At 41.8% G+C, this 14,056-nt stretch overlaps 2 protein-coding genes across 6 annotated transcripts in view; both read left to right on the top strand.

Moving 5' to 3' along the window:
* The window catches only part of LOC308100275 (histone H1-like), a gene marked incomplete at both ends in the record, with an annotated part of 201,694 nt that overhangs the window by 100,569 nt on the left and 87,069 nt on the right, over positions 1-14,056 (top strand). The window lies entirely within an intron of this gene.
* The window catches only part of washc2c (WASH complex subunit 2C), a 40,114-nt gene that overhangs the window by 12,506 nt on the left and 13,552 nt on the right, over positions 1-14,056 (top strand). For 4 of the 5 annotated variants that reach the window (XM_080449256.1, XM_080449259.1, XM_080449258.1 and 1 more), the window contains exons 9-21: positions 477-584; positions 1,266-1,371; positions 2,027-2,086; positions 3,359-3,486; positions 3,582-3,654; positions 4,110-4,163; positions 4,948-5,139; positions 5,288-5,457; positions 6,239-6,349; positions 6,924-7,016; positions 8,118-8,219; positions 8,335-8,442; positions 12,925-13,088. In XM_080449256.1, coding sequence (XP_080305382.1) covers positions 477-584; positions 1,266-1,371; positions 2,027-2,086; positions 3,359-3,486; positions 3,582-3,654; positions 4,110-4,163; positions 4,948-5,139; positions 5,288-5,457; positions 6,239-6,349; positions 6,924-7,016; positions 8,118-8,219; positions 8,335-8,442; positions 12,925-13,088 — 1,469 coding nt within the window. The remainder of the gene's footprint in view (positions 1-476; positions 585-1,265; positions 1,372-2,026; positions 2,087-3,358; positions 3,487-3,581; positions 3,655-4,109; positions 4,164-4,947; positions 5,140-5,287; positions 5,458-6,238; positions 6,350-6,923; positions 7,017-8,117; positions 8,220-8,334; positions 8,443-12,924; positions 13,089-14,056) is intronic. The other variant, XM_080449257.1, reaches the window with a different exon arrangement.

Raw genomic sequence — 14,056 nt, 5'->3', positions numbered from 1 at the left:
CTGCAGCAGATTTGAACTGGAAACACATGTGGAACAGGAACATGCTGAAAACCATTCTGAAGACCTGAGATTACGGTTATGCACAGAGCCCATGGATTATTAACGTTCTCAGTCACCACAACTGACTTAAGTCATTTGGATTCCATAGAAGTCAGCATGTCTTCTATGGAAGCATATCATGCACTGAAAACAGGCCATCTACACGCTTACAATGTGTCACATTGCAAAGCGTTATAAGCTTGTAGATTTCCAGTTATTCGTTATTTTAAGATTAAAGAGTATTTGAAGAATTCATCTTCAATCTTCCAGAAAATCCTAATGATCTCTGATATTTCATAAAACACTGATTTTTAGGACTTGGCCTAACAAACACTTTTCAGTCACGAGATTTTATTTTGCTTCAATCCATGAGAGGCTATTGTAAACCGTTGAACATGTTGTCCCCCCCCCACCCCCCACACTCGTATTCCGTTTAGAAGTCGTCCATGGTGAGCTACGACGATGATGACGAGGAAGACGAAGATTCAGACATATTTGGAGAGTCGGACAAAGAGGATGATGATAACGAAGAGGACGACCAAAAGGTGATATGGACCATAGAGAAGGATCAAAATTACTAATAGATGTTTATGTGTTTACGCTGTAACCATGATAGTTGAGAGACTGCTGTATGTAATAAAGTTCAATTCATAGTCACATCGCACGACAGTGTCGCTTGCCGAAGAGAACAGATCTTCAAGCTAACAATGCTTTGAAGATCTGTTCTTTCTGCAAGCGGCACCATCGTGTGCTTTTTTAGGCATAAAGGCCCTGACACACTGTACCCGTCAGACGCTCGCGTCATCAAGCGCACCCATTGGTTTGCAACGGCTGTATTCACACTGGAGGCCCTCCAGGGTGATTAGACCAGTGGTTCTCAAACCTTTTTGTGTCAAGGACCCCCAAAATGATATGTATTTGGCTGTGGACCCCCATCTCCAAACTATTTTGTGCCAGGGACCTCTAATGGATTAGACCACTCTGCAAGGGGTCTAATCACCCTGAAGGAGTTAATTTCTCAACAATTACCTACTCACCTTTACCCCTTGCTGCTGTGGTGTGTGTATATGTTTGTTTTCACTTGCTTGACAGTTATAGCAACACAATCCATCTCTAAATTATGGGTGTGACTGACACTTACAGTGTGTCAGACTCAGCTTTTACATGTGAAGTTTGTCTTCAGGAGGGAATATTAACGTGACGTTTTCTTGTGTCGTTACGTTAAGTCTCTGTGTCACATTCAGAACGCAGGACACCAGGCGACGTTTGCGGACGAGCTGGCGGCCCGGATCAAAGGAGATCCTGTCTGTAAAGCAGAGGCAGATCGCACATGTACGTCTTCACGACTGCTTACTGTTTTAGCTCATTATTTACCAACTGTCTCTCAATTTATTATTATTATTATTATTATAATTATTATTATTATTATTATTATTATTATTATGCATTTACTTTTTAGTTCCTCACTCATCTCATCTTAAGGCAATACTCTTGAGGTGATCCTGCCACGTTAAAGGAGCACTTCACCCGTTTTCAACCTCAATCTTCATTATAATTGGTCCTTACTAATGCTGAGATGGTACCATTTCTGTCTACTCACTCACTTTGTGTGTCATTGGTGGGTTGTGGACAGTTCAGAAACCTGCCTACCAGTGACATCATCGGTTGGGATTCCAAGCTAATAGAAACTGCACAGCCTTTCTCTTCCTGGGAAGTTAGCATGCTGAAATAGAAGCCATTGTTCTTGCATTAATAATACAAAAATATATATATATACAAAATCTGTTTAATACCTTGTTTGTCACTGGTAGGGCAGGTTTCTGAACTGTCCACAACCCGCCGTCTTATAATGAGCGTTAATGAGGACCAATTATATGAAGATGGGTTGAAAATGGATGAAGTGGGTGGTGGTTGGTCTCATGTGTGTGCGTGCATCGTGTGTGCATGCAGCATGCTCATACCTTCTCTTCATGTCATGTCTCCAAAGCGTTGACCTCAAAGAAGAAGAGTAAAAGCAAGAAAGATCAAAAGCCTCCAAGAGCAGCGGGTAGGATCACATATTCACCTTCATGTTTTCATACATTTTGCATCGCCATGGATTTTACGTTCTGTTGGGTTTCTGTTCCAACAATGCAAACTGGTTGTACCGTAAATCTCGTTCATTGAAAAGGTCCTGTCAGTGATATGTTGTGATTTAAAGAAAACGTTTGTTTTTGTTACAAGTTAAAGCTCTCTCTGGTAATCGTTGCTACAGAGTGTTTGTTCGGTAACAGGAGTCTCCTTGTCTCTCCACACTCTGGCCCCTTAATAAACAGATAATGAATGTTCAGGTGGGACACCAATTTCAGCCAATCAGGAAAGAGTACCCATTTATCAGCTTGAATTTGTTCCAATTCGGCTGCTCCTTTTTGTTTCATCACTTTCTCTCTCTCCTTATTGGATGAGATTGATATACCTAAAAATGCCTTTTCTGTTTGTTCAGTAACAGTCTCCCTGTTTCTCCAGCTGTTTAATAAACACTGTATAGCAGAGGTTCTCAAACTTTTTTTTATACCATGATTTCTTTTGTCAACCCCACTTTTGTTCTTGTTTTTTCTTTACCGTTTCTTGATTGAAATAAAAAAATCCTTCCCACGACCCCACTTAAGGTCTATAGCAGGGCTACTCAACTTAAGATGGCTCAGGGGCCACTCAGCAAAATACCAAAAGTCCAAGGGGCCGCAAGCTAAAAATGACGGTCCTATTTTGGATTTTTAGATTTTGTAACACACACTACGCATTGTTATTGTTATAAGAAAATGTACATTTTGACATATTATTTTCACTGTACCTGTTTATTTTGTGTGTATGTCCAGTGGCATCAGTTCAGCAAAAGCTAAGGTATGGCAAGGTTAGGGTTGCCAACTCCCAGAGATTGAAATAAGGGACACCTACCCTGGGCGCGCGGCTAAGCCGCGCGGACGGAAAGAAATGGGGGTCAAACCCCCCCCAAAAAACGAACACACATTGGCCCGTGTTCGGGGCAGGGAGTGAGATATTGGTCACTGCGTTTAATCCTACGGGCTGAGGGCGGCAGGGAGTGTTGGGCGGGAGGAGTAGGACGAAGGCGCTACGTCCTCCCAGGTGAGTCAGTAGGGTACAACAGCGGTGACACCACAGAGAAATGTGTGTGGGGAGGAAATATTTGGTATAACGACTATATCGGGGAGAAGAAAGAGGTAAAAAGCGACGAAAAAAAAAGAAAACAAAAGAATTGGGAGCTATGTACTACTTATTTTAACAAACAAATATCACTTTACACCCCTTTTTAACCTGGTAGCTGCAGTAGAAGATGACAGCGATGACATGTTCAAGCCACCCAAGATGGAGGACGATGACTTTTCTCCCTTTGGAGGAAGAGGAGGTCTCTTTAGTGGAGGGAAAGGCCTGTTCGATGATGATGATGAGGTACCCTGTCCTTGATAACCATTACCCTTTACATTATCAATGATTTATGTCATTTATTGATTGTATGATTGCTGCGTGCTGTTTTCACTGTCTAGGGTGATCTCTTCTCTGACGCACCGAAACCTGCCAGGTCTGAAGAAAAGGCCCAAACCAGCACTCACACCACAGGTAGGACACTCTACAAACACAATTATCCATAAATGTTTCAGGTCGTCACGGGAAGGTAGGCTTGGTAAACGTAAAAGGCCTTTGATTCAGTTGGCTTGAATAATTAAGCCTGGTTTTATTAAGCCTAATTGAATCATGCAGATTTATTTAAGCCTAGTAATAAAGTTGATTATTGATATGTTTCTCCCCCATGTAAGCGACTTGGAGTACTTCGAAAAGTGCCATATAAATATAGCAAGATAGTTGTTATCATTATAGGATAGGGGGAATCTGTTATCTTTCAGACGCACACATTGAAAACCAGGCAGTTTTGTCTCATCTGAATCCTGTGCTAGATGTATCAGAGGTCAACCAGTGTTCTCTTCTTTTGACCGCTGATAACGGAACTCCCAGACGTACTATGTTACCTTTCATTTTGGTGGACAACAACTTACTGACTTTTCCTTTGCTGCTAGATGCTGCCAAGCCTGGAAAGAAGATCCCACCAGGTGGCGTTTCCATATTCCCAGGTATGTAGTGTGATATTTCTTGAAGCGAAACATTTATGCTGGGAACCCACCAAAAGAAAGCGGCATTCACGTGCTATTTTGTGCGAGGAGGTTTGTGTGCGCGACTGTTCTCGCCTGGCTGCAGCTGGACGTCTGGTCAATGCATTTCAATGAGAATGAGCGGGGAAATACTTTTTTCCCCGCCCGGAGCATCCACATGAAGAAATCTTCATGTGCGCGGGTGGAGCGTCTGAACGGCGTCAGTGAGAACGGCTGCATTCATTAACCCATTTAGACCTGAGGCCGATTCTAAAAACGCCTTTCAGATTTTAATTCAAAAATGTCAACAACAAAAAATATTTTGCTGTATATAGCTACAGCTAATGTTACACAGACACACAACATGAGGAACAGTTTAACCACTTAAAGCGCTATTTCTAAAATAGGGGAATGTAGCAGATCTACAAGCTCACAATGTTGCAAGTTTAATTAACACGGGATGTTACAGTGTAGATTGGGGGTCCCAGAGATAAAATGGGGGTCCGTAATGCATGTGAAACTGGGGGTCTTTGAAATCGAATAGGTCGAGCATCACTGAATTAGAAGGTGTTAGAGAACCACTGTCCCTTAACCACCAAATTATGGGGGGAACATTAGCCAAGAAAATAGCAGATCTGCAAGCTCACAACACTCCACAACCCGCTGTGAGCTTGTAGATCTGCTATTTTTGAGGGAAGAAAAGTGCTAAGCCAACTCAGGTCCAGTTTACTAAATAAACAAGCAAAAACAAATGTCTTCCTTGTAGAAAACAGCCTCTTCGGTTCCAAGAACGAGTCAGAGTCAGCAGAGAGTAAAGAAAATGGAACTCCAGTCAAACCCAGGACCCCCTCGGCCCCCAAACCCGTCTCTGGTGGTGGTGGGGGAGGGCTGTTTGACGACGACGAAGAGGAAGATGACTTTTTCAGTGGGAAAAAAAGCACGAAAACCTCCAACTCTGGTAAGTATGACGACGTGCATTTAATTGAGTACTGTACTTTTTTCTTTTCTTTTTTTCTTTTGGATCTGCTTTACTTCAGTGGTTCTCAACCTGTGGGTCGGGACTCCCAGATGACAGTAAAGTGACAATTTAGTGTGTGTGTGTTCAGCTGGCCAGGACAGACCCAAAGCCAAGAAGGCCGTCGACCTTTTCGGCGGCGATGAAGACGAGGACGACGAGGACGAAGGTGACATATTTAGTGAGAAGTCGAGCGCCCCGCCCCCTCCGGTTCAGAGCACCAAGGCGGTGGAGGAGCAGCCCAAAGCTCCTGAGAAGAAGGTACACGCACGCACGCACGCACGCACGCACGCACGCACACACACACATACATACATTTGTATTACTATACTTGTAAGGACATTAACCTTTTAGAACAGCGGTTTTATGAATCACAATGCTTTTTTTTTTGCCATTTTTAACCGCAACCTAAAGCCGAAAAATAGCAGATCTACAAGCTCACAACGCGTCACACTGTGACACATTGTGAGCTTGTAGATCTGCTATGTTTCTATGTATTTATCGAAGTATATATTTTATTTATTTAAGTATAAATCAGGCATAGATCTAACCTCTAAAACAAACCTCTAAATTACTAATCCTAACACTAACCCCAACCTGAATCTTTTTTTCAATTGTATACCTATACAAATCTTAAAACGTTTTTTAAAAGTGTTAGATAGCTCTGTCTTAGTAATCATTGCTATCGTTCGTTCAGTAACAGTCTCTCAAGCTCTTTAGAAGACAGTGCAAAAAAAAAGAAAATATATTTTCAGGTTGGGATGCCAATTTTATTCAATCAGGTGAGAGAACTCATACAGGTTACAGAATAAACAGGTGACGAAACAAAGTAATGAGCATACACAATTGGAACTGGAACACTATAAAATATAAGCTGATAAATTATCGTTGCGGATTTCCCTCTCCTAATTGGATGAAATTGGTATCCTGACCTGAAATAGAGATTGGGGAGAGATGGGGGAGACCCTTTGTTACTGAACAAACACTCTATAGCGGAGGGTAATGTAAGGATTGCTGAGGATAACGCATTGTTGTTGTTCAGATGCCTGCAGGGGCCATCTCCATGTTTGGCCCCGGGACCAAGAACCTGCTCTCTGAGGGCCTGAAGAAACGCCAGCCGTCTACCAGCGACGACTCTGACAAATCTGACGAGGTATCTTATCTCTGTCCACTGACCTGAAAATTTATTTTCAGGTCCCAAATATTTTCTAACATCAATGTGTAGTCATGGCATCAGGCGCAAACAAATCAGGACCCAGCAGGACCCATGCTCAAGTGCCAGTCAGGAGGTGTGTGCTAGGCAGGCCGCTCAAAAACGAGAGTGAATACCAACAGAAGTGTATTGGGGGAATCTTTGGGGGGGCACTACCCACACATTTAGCTGTGTTGCTCATTCCACAATTGCGCGATCGTTCCAAGTTATACCTCGTTGTAAAGGTGACTAAACAACGATATGAAATACAATACCAAATGGTATTATTGTCAACAGAAGTTACGTTTCTGAAATATATTGAGTTTACGTATTGTTTTAACTGTGGAGCAAGCTGGTTTCAAAGCCTTTATGCTCATTTCTATCTCTTCCCACTCAAATCCCCCTAGGATCTCTACAATACATCTATCCAGCCATCATGCTGTCACATTTTCATTGCAAATTGAAAATGTGAATAATAATGATGATATAATCAGAATAATAGCCTCCATGAATGAAGGTATTTCTGTGGTTTCAGAATGGACCCCCACCAGATGTGGAGAAGGTTCCTATCACACAGACGCAGAAACCCGCCACAAGAGGGCTCTTTTCTGACGATGAAGATTCACAAGTAAGATTTGATCAATGTTGAAACTAGAGCTGCAACTGTCCGTTATTTTCTTAGTGATTCTATCGATTACGTTTTTGTTTCATCAAATAATCTTGAACCGTGTTTTTAAATATATATTTTTAATATATCAATGAATCAACACAAAAAATGGACTAATTCGTTTATAATTGATTAATCTACTATGAACACATTGAGTGCCAGTCGCGTATATCTACGCGAACCTATTTAAAGCCGCCACGTGCCAGTCGCGTAGATCTACGCCACCTGGTCTTTTTTTCTTTTTTTTCACTCACAGGTTCACATTGCATTGTAGGCCTCGTTCGATACGACACATTTCATTGTAGCACCACCGGAAATGGAATTATCCGGGATCCGTTTTTTCCGATCCCATCCGCTTCCATTCTAAAGCTGACACCAAATCGCCATTTTCTCGTTTGTAGTTTTTCTCGTCGCTGATCGCTGTTCAACATAAACCGTTGTAACTACAAGATGGCGTCTCGGATTTCGATGCGGTCTTCACTGGTCGACTCAGACGGATCGCTTGTGTGTTTACAAAGAGTTGAATGCGCGATTTTAACGGATTTAACTTTGTTTGTGGCGACGTGAAAAAAACAAAAAAACAACAATAAAACGCTGGCACTGATGAGTACATTATGAGATTAAACTCTGGCGTGGAATGTGTTAAGGTTAGGGTTAAGGTTTCGGGTTAGGCTTAGTTATAAAGTGTGTCGTCGGAACAATGGACCGTGGGACTATCTGAAAACATTTTAGATTAGAAATAAGCAATGTAGTAACAAACATGCTTCACACTTGGCCGTCTCTCTCTCCCTTGGGCAGCCTGAGCGGTAGGCTACAAACACAGCGGTAGGCACACAGCTGTAGTGAGTGAGATTCCAGCGTTCCATAGCCTGAAGGGATGGGAGCTTCTGATTGGTTGAGATTAGGTTGAGATGATGTTTCAGACTGAAACTTCAAAATAGAATGACATTGGTATTTCACCACGACTTTAAGCACAATTCACACGCCGGAAAAAGCCGACCTACAAGCTCACGATGCGTCGCGGATGCATTTTAATTAGTTTTGTGTGTCCTGTCTTTGCAGATATTCCCAAGCATCCCTAAGAGCCGGTCCCAGCCTGAGCCTACCAGCCAGGGAAAGACCAGCAAGGCCCCTCTGTCCCTTTTTGACGATGAGGAGGAAGAGGTGAAGAAACACACACACCTTTTCTCACATGTTCCACACTACACGGCGAGGTATTTTGTAAGCGTGTATTTTACAGTTGAGTGTCTTCATAACATCCTGTCTTCTAACCGCACAGGACCTGTTCGCGTCGTCAGCTAAATCGAAGCCCAAAGTGAACCAGGCTAAAGCCACGACGCCGCAACCCAAGAAGACCGCACCCAGCTCCCTGTTCAGTGACGACGAGGTAAGTCTGTCTCCTCACATCACCGCCCGTTCATTTAAATTCAACCTGGAGGGAAGAGTCTGGTACATGTGTTTTAGAGTGTGCTTAACCCATTAAGACCTGAGGCCTACAAATGCTACAAATGCCTTCTAAATCAGTAATTCTCAAACCTTTTCATTTCAGGGACCCCTAAATTGATATATATTTGGCCACGGACTCCCAACTGAATAGTTTTTTGTACCAGGGACCCCCAGAAGAGAAGATTTGTGTTCAAAATTTTGAAATTATTCAAATCCCATTCAAGATTTTTCACAAAATGTTCAAAAATAGCATTTGTACAAGCCCGCAGCGCCGGCACAAAGTGACACGCTGTGAGCTTGTATATCTGCTATTTTTGAGAACCACTGTTCTAAATCCTAAGAGTTTTCTGAAGAATTCATGTTGCTATCATGGATTAAAGTTCTCCGTCGTGGCGACGGATTTCCGTCGTGAGGATTTTTTGGGGGTCATTTATGAGATCTGTGCAGATCTGCAAAAAAAAAAAAAAGTGGGTGGGGGGGTATGTATGTGTATATGCCCGCGGTGTCAATGACATGACCGAAGTCATCAAAATGTAGCCTACTTGCTATTCAAAATGATCTCCAAATTACAAAGCATCCACCATCCCATAGAATTAAAAAATAATCCATCACCAGCGATAAATATCAGCTGCTCAGAGTGCTGCGCTGGTGCTGCGTCACAACCCCTGTAACCCGACACCGTGTTTAGCCCTCAGCAATATACTTAGCTGTGTGGCGGTGTCGTGCGCGGTAAATAGCAGACCTACAAGCTCACAACAGGTCACGAACGGTACGCGTTGTGAGCTTGTAGATCTGCTATGTTTACGGCATGCATTAAGTGCTCCATTCCCAACGCTCACAACGCATCACGAACGGGACGCGTTGTGAGCTTGTAGATCTGCTATTTTTACGGCATGAAATGTTAGTTGTGTTAGTTGTGCTCCGTTCATTCTGACTTAAAGTAGCACGGATTCACCGCTGAAGTTATGGATTTTACTCTGTATGGATGGTGGCAGTGTCCAAACGATGAAATCACAGGAACAATGGAATACACTGTTGTTTTTAATCGAAAGTGGATTACACCACGTAACAGGTAGGATATAATTATTTGTTGCAGGGAAGGGAGCAGTAATTGACAATAAACGTATGCTTAGCTTACGTTCACTTGCATTAAAATAAGCAGCGGAACAATTGCTATGTTTGCCAATCAGAGAGGATTTATTTGTCACTCACAAAAGTCACCCATACAGGTGTCAATGCCAAAACTCTGGGCGGTGTTTCATTTGTGACGGTATCATGATTGGTTTTCAAGGCAGGAGGCGGGGAGGTTTATCCACCATGCATTGCACTGTTGTGTTTATACTCCCACCTGTGGTAGCGCCGTACCGGTCAGTCGAGCATAAATCATGGAGGCGTTGGTTGTGAATGAAGGCTCTGATGTGACTGTCATTGACAGCAAACTTTAACAACAAACCGTGACTAGCAGTGTTAGTCAAATCACTGGTTCTCAACCTGTGTGTCGGGACCCACAAGGCCCAGGGGGGTCCCCACGTAATTTTTTTGTTTGGGGGGGGTCCCCAGATGACAGTAAAGTGACAATTTTTTTAAAGACCTTTTTAATACAAAAAAAAGAAGGAAGAAATGAAATATAAAATAGCATTACTGCATGAAAAGTAATCGACAAACAATACTATAGGAAATTGTAATTTGTGAAAATAGCTGATCTACAAGCTCACAACACATCATATCTCGGCATGTTGGGAGTTTGTAGATCGGCTATTTTTACTCTTATAGTGTGACACTCTTGTATGATGAAGTAGGGCAGTGGTTCCCATACTTTTTAATTTCATGGACCCCCAGTTTAATAAGCATTAGGCCACGGACCCCCATGTGATACCTCTTTGCTATCTCTGGGACCCCAATCTATACTAAGAAATCCTAACTCTGAGAGTGTACAAATGGAACACTCTCATAGTTAAAGTCATGTAACTCCTCAAGGACCCCTGGGGGTCCCCGGACCCCAGTTTGAGAACCGCTGAAGTAAGGCATTAATTTATGAAAAAACATAAAGTTGAAATATGGAAATACAAGGTTTCGGCCTGACAGCGAAGATATATATATGATTTAATCATTTGCATTTATCCATCAAAACATTATGTTTATTTGTATTTATTCATTTCCTTCACTTGCTGACGTGCTGCTGCGCAACAGGGCAGATATCCGCCAGGCCAGGTGGCCCTACCCAGGCCCATGAAATTCATAGGCAGTCTACAGTAGCCAATTAGAATGAAATCTGCTAAAACTGACTCATACACTAATACAGAACCATATATAGGCAAAATATTGTCTCTGACTCTCTGTCGGTTGGGAAAACTGTTTACCTTTTATTTTAAAACAATTTCTAATGGTGAAAAAAGCCAATCTACGAGCTATAATTATTAAAAATTAAGAAATACTATATATTTTAAATAGTGAAAAATACAGAAAATAGGGGAAAATACATAAAATCTCTAATCTGTGATTCTAATGTGATTAATGTGACCCCTAGTGAAGTCCAGGGCTGAATGTGACAAATATTGAGACAAATAGGCTATAACCCAATACATAATTTTATGAAATAAATGGGTTATATTTTACAGATACAGTAGTTACACTATTCTTGTACTATATTACAATTAAATCATCCTTAACCTTCAAGTTAAATTCATTATTTCCGTGGACTTAAAAAAATCTTCGTTTTATTTGATGGCCTTCTTTTTGATTGGCCTTTATTACAGTCCCTACCAGCCTGTAGGGGGAGGTAGAGAGTCACATTATAATACCAGCCTGTAGGGGGAGGTAGAGAGTAACATATTATAATACCAGCCTGTAAGGGGAGGTAGAGAGTAAAATTATAATACCAGCCTGTAGGGGGAGGTAGAGAGTAACATTATAATACCAGCCTGTAAGGGGAGGTAGAGTGTAACATTATAATACCAGCCTGTAGGGGGAGGTAGAGAGTCACATTATAATACCAGCCTGTAGGGGGAGGTAGAGAGTAACATATTATAATACCAGCCTGTAGGGGGAGGTAGAGAGTAACATAGTATAATACCAGTCTGTAGGGGGAGGTAGAGAGTAACATATTATAATACCAGCCTGTAGGGGGAGATAGAGAGTAACATATTATAATACCAGCCTGTAGGGGGAGGTAGAGAGTAACATAGTATAATACCAGTCTGTAGGGGGAGGTAGAGAGTAACATATTATAATACCAGCCTGTAGAGGGAGGTAGAGAGTAACATATTATAATACCAGCCTGTAGGGGGAGGTAGAGAGTAACATATTATAATACCAGCCTGTAGGGGGAGGTAGAGAGTAACATATTATAATACCAGCCTGTAGGGGGAGGTAGAGAGTAACATAGTATAATACCAGTCTGTAGGGGGAGGTAGAGAGTAACATATTATAATACCAGCCTTTATTATTTATTTAAAAAAAATTCGCCGCCCGACAGTTAAAGTCTCACTCTTAGAAATTTCTGAAAGTTGGCAGCCCTGTCCCTGTCTTATTCTAGGACAGGGGTAAATTATAGTGATGGGCATATCGATACTTGTATCGATATATCGATCGATTGTCTGAATATCGTTTGGTATCGATACTTAAAAAAAAAAAACGATACTTTTTCATGTACTTCCGGTTTATGGCCATTTCCGGTTCCGTTTGGTACTTCCGTTTCCGGTTTATCGCAATTTCCGGTTCCGGTATGGCAATTTCCGGTCCCGTTTCCGGTTTGATTCTGTTTCCGGTTCCGGTATCGGTATCGGAAAATCGCCCCCAAAAATATCGGTATCGAATTGAAGAAATGTGGTATCGGCCCATCACTATAAACGATGCAAGGTTCGGGGGTTTCCCCTTTCACAACGTCCCCCCCCCCGGTCTGACAATGATTTTCAGGCACCCCCCCCCCATCTAAAAATCCTTTTCAGTCTTGGGATTTTTTCTGGCTTTAATCCCTGTGCTATACAGATGCTTTCCCGGGTTCTAATGGGTTAAACTTAAACCCTTACTTTACCTCACTTAAACCCTCTAGACTTGGTCAACTTGACACACAGGTCGGTGGTAAAAGTACTTTGCTGCCTCTAACTCTCATATCAATTCAAACCTTTATTTATTCTCGAAGGGACATGCTTTGAGTTCAATTGCAAAGACACTTTATGATAATGTGCTTATAATGCATTATGAGCAGCACTTATAGTACTTCATAATCCTTATAATAAGTTGTTATGCATAATTTTAAACATTTATAACAAGTGTTAAATACCTTTATAAGTACATTATAAATGTGCTTATAATGCATTACAGACCCAACCCTAACCTTAATATACAGTCTTACCCAGATATGTTCTAATAGCCAAAGTTTTTATTAGATTATTTATTATTATTCATATTTTATGATTGACAGGACCAGTGGCTGAACTCCAAAGCCGGTGCAGAGACCAAGACGGGAGGGATGAAGTCCAGTGTGAGCGCCCCCTCTAGTTTCTCCAGCACCATTACATCCCAGAAAGGCAGTCTCTTTGATAACAATGAAGATGATGACCTGTTTGCTACGACTAAAGTGTCCAGGTATTCAGATGAACACAAACACATAGCTTTCACATAGAAATACATTTGCACTTGCCTGGCATGGCCAGACTAATATCACTGCTATCATTATTCTATAACGGATGATGACTTCCGACCAAATCCTTAACTAATGACAATATTAAACAAAAAGGAATAATTTTAACATAATTAGGGAGGCCAGTTGCAGTTGCCAAATGCATGACTGCTTGCAAAAAGAATTTGCCTACTTTGTGAATGCGTAAATAACAACCTTATAATATCACTGCCCCGTTATATTCTATTGTAGAAATCAGCAGGCTGTTTAAGGAGACAGCTTGTTCGCTCAGGGCAGCATAGGCTGTAGGCTGTGGTCGCTAAAATAAAGGTTGCCTTATGAATCCCATTATTGATCTTAATTAGAAGAATGATGTAGTGTTGTACATGTAGGCTAATGTGATGAACAGTCGTCGCTCTCTTGAGAGAGAGAGAGAGAGAGAGAGAGAGAGAGTGCAGCCTACCGTTGCTATACTTTATTTCATATCTTAAGTAGGCTTACATTGTTAGTGCTTGCCTTCAATCCCTCTGCTTGTACTAGTTTGTAGGATGATATGATATGGTTATACAAAAACACACTTAAATGGTTTTGATAGGCTGCACAGCTCATGAAGCTGAACACCCTCCCTCCTATTCTATAGGCTAGTAGCTCTCGTGAAAATAGAAAGCCAACCGTTGAAAATAGACCATCTACAAGCTAACAACGTGCCACGCTGTGAGCTTGTAGATCAATTATTTCCGGTGCGCAACCCGGTTGTACGACAAAGTAACCTATACATTTGCCCTAAGAAGTGATCTACTGTCGACCCACTTGTAAAACCCTGAAACAGGGTAAAGATTACCCCTGAATGTAACATCTGAATCCAGTTTCATAGTACAATCCCACATGGAAGACCAGAGAGTTTCTGCAGTGTAGGCTATAGGTGTGAATCTGC

The sequence above is a fragment of the Gymnoscopelus braueri genome (genome assembly GCF_963280865.1).
Source record: "Gymnoscopelus braueri genome assembly, chromosome: 14".
Classification (NCBI taxonomy): domain Eukaryota; kingdom Metazoa; phylum Chordata; class Actinopteri; order Myctophiformes; family Myctophidae; genus Gymnoscopelus; species Gymnoscopelus braueri.
Note: the sequence above shows the minus strand (reverse complement) of the source record. Positions and strands in the feature narration are given on the sequence as shown.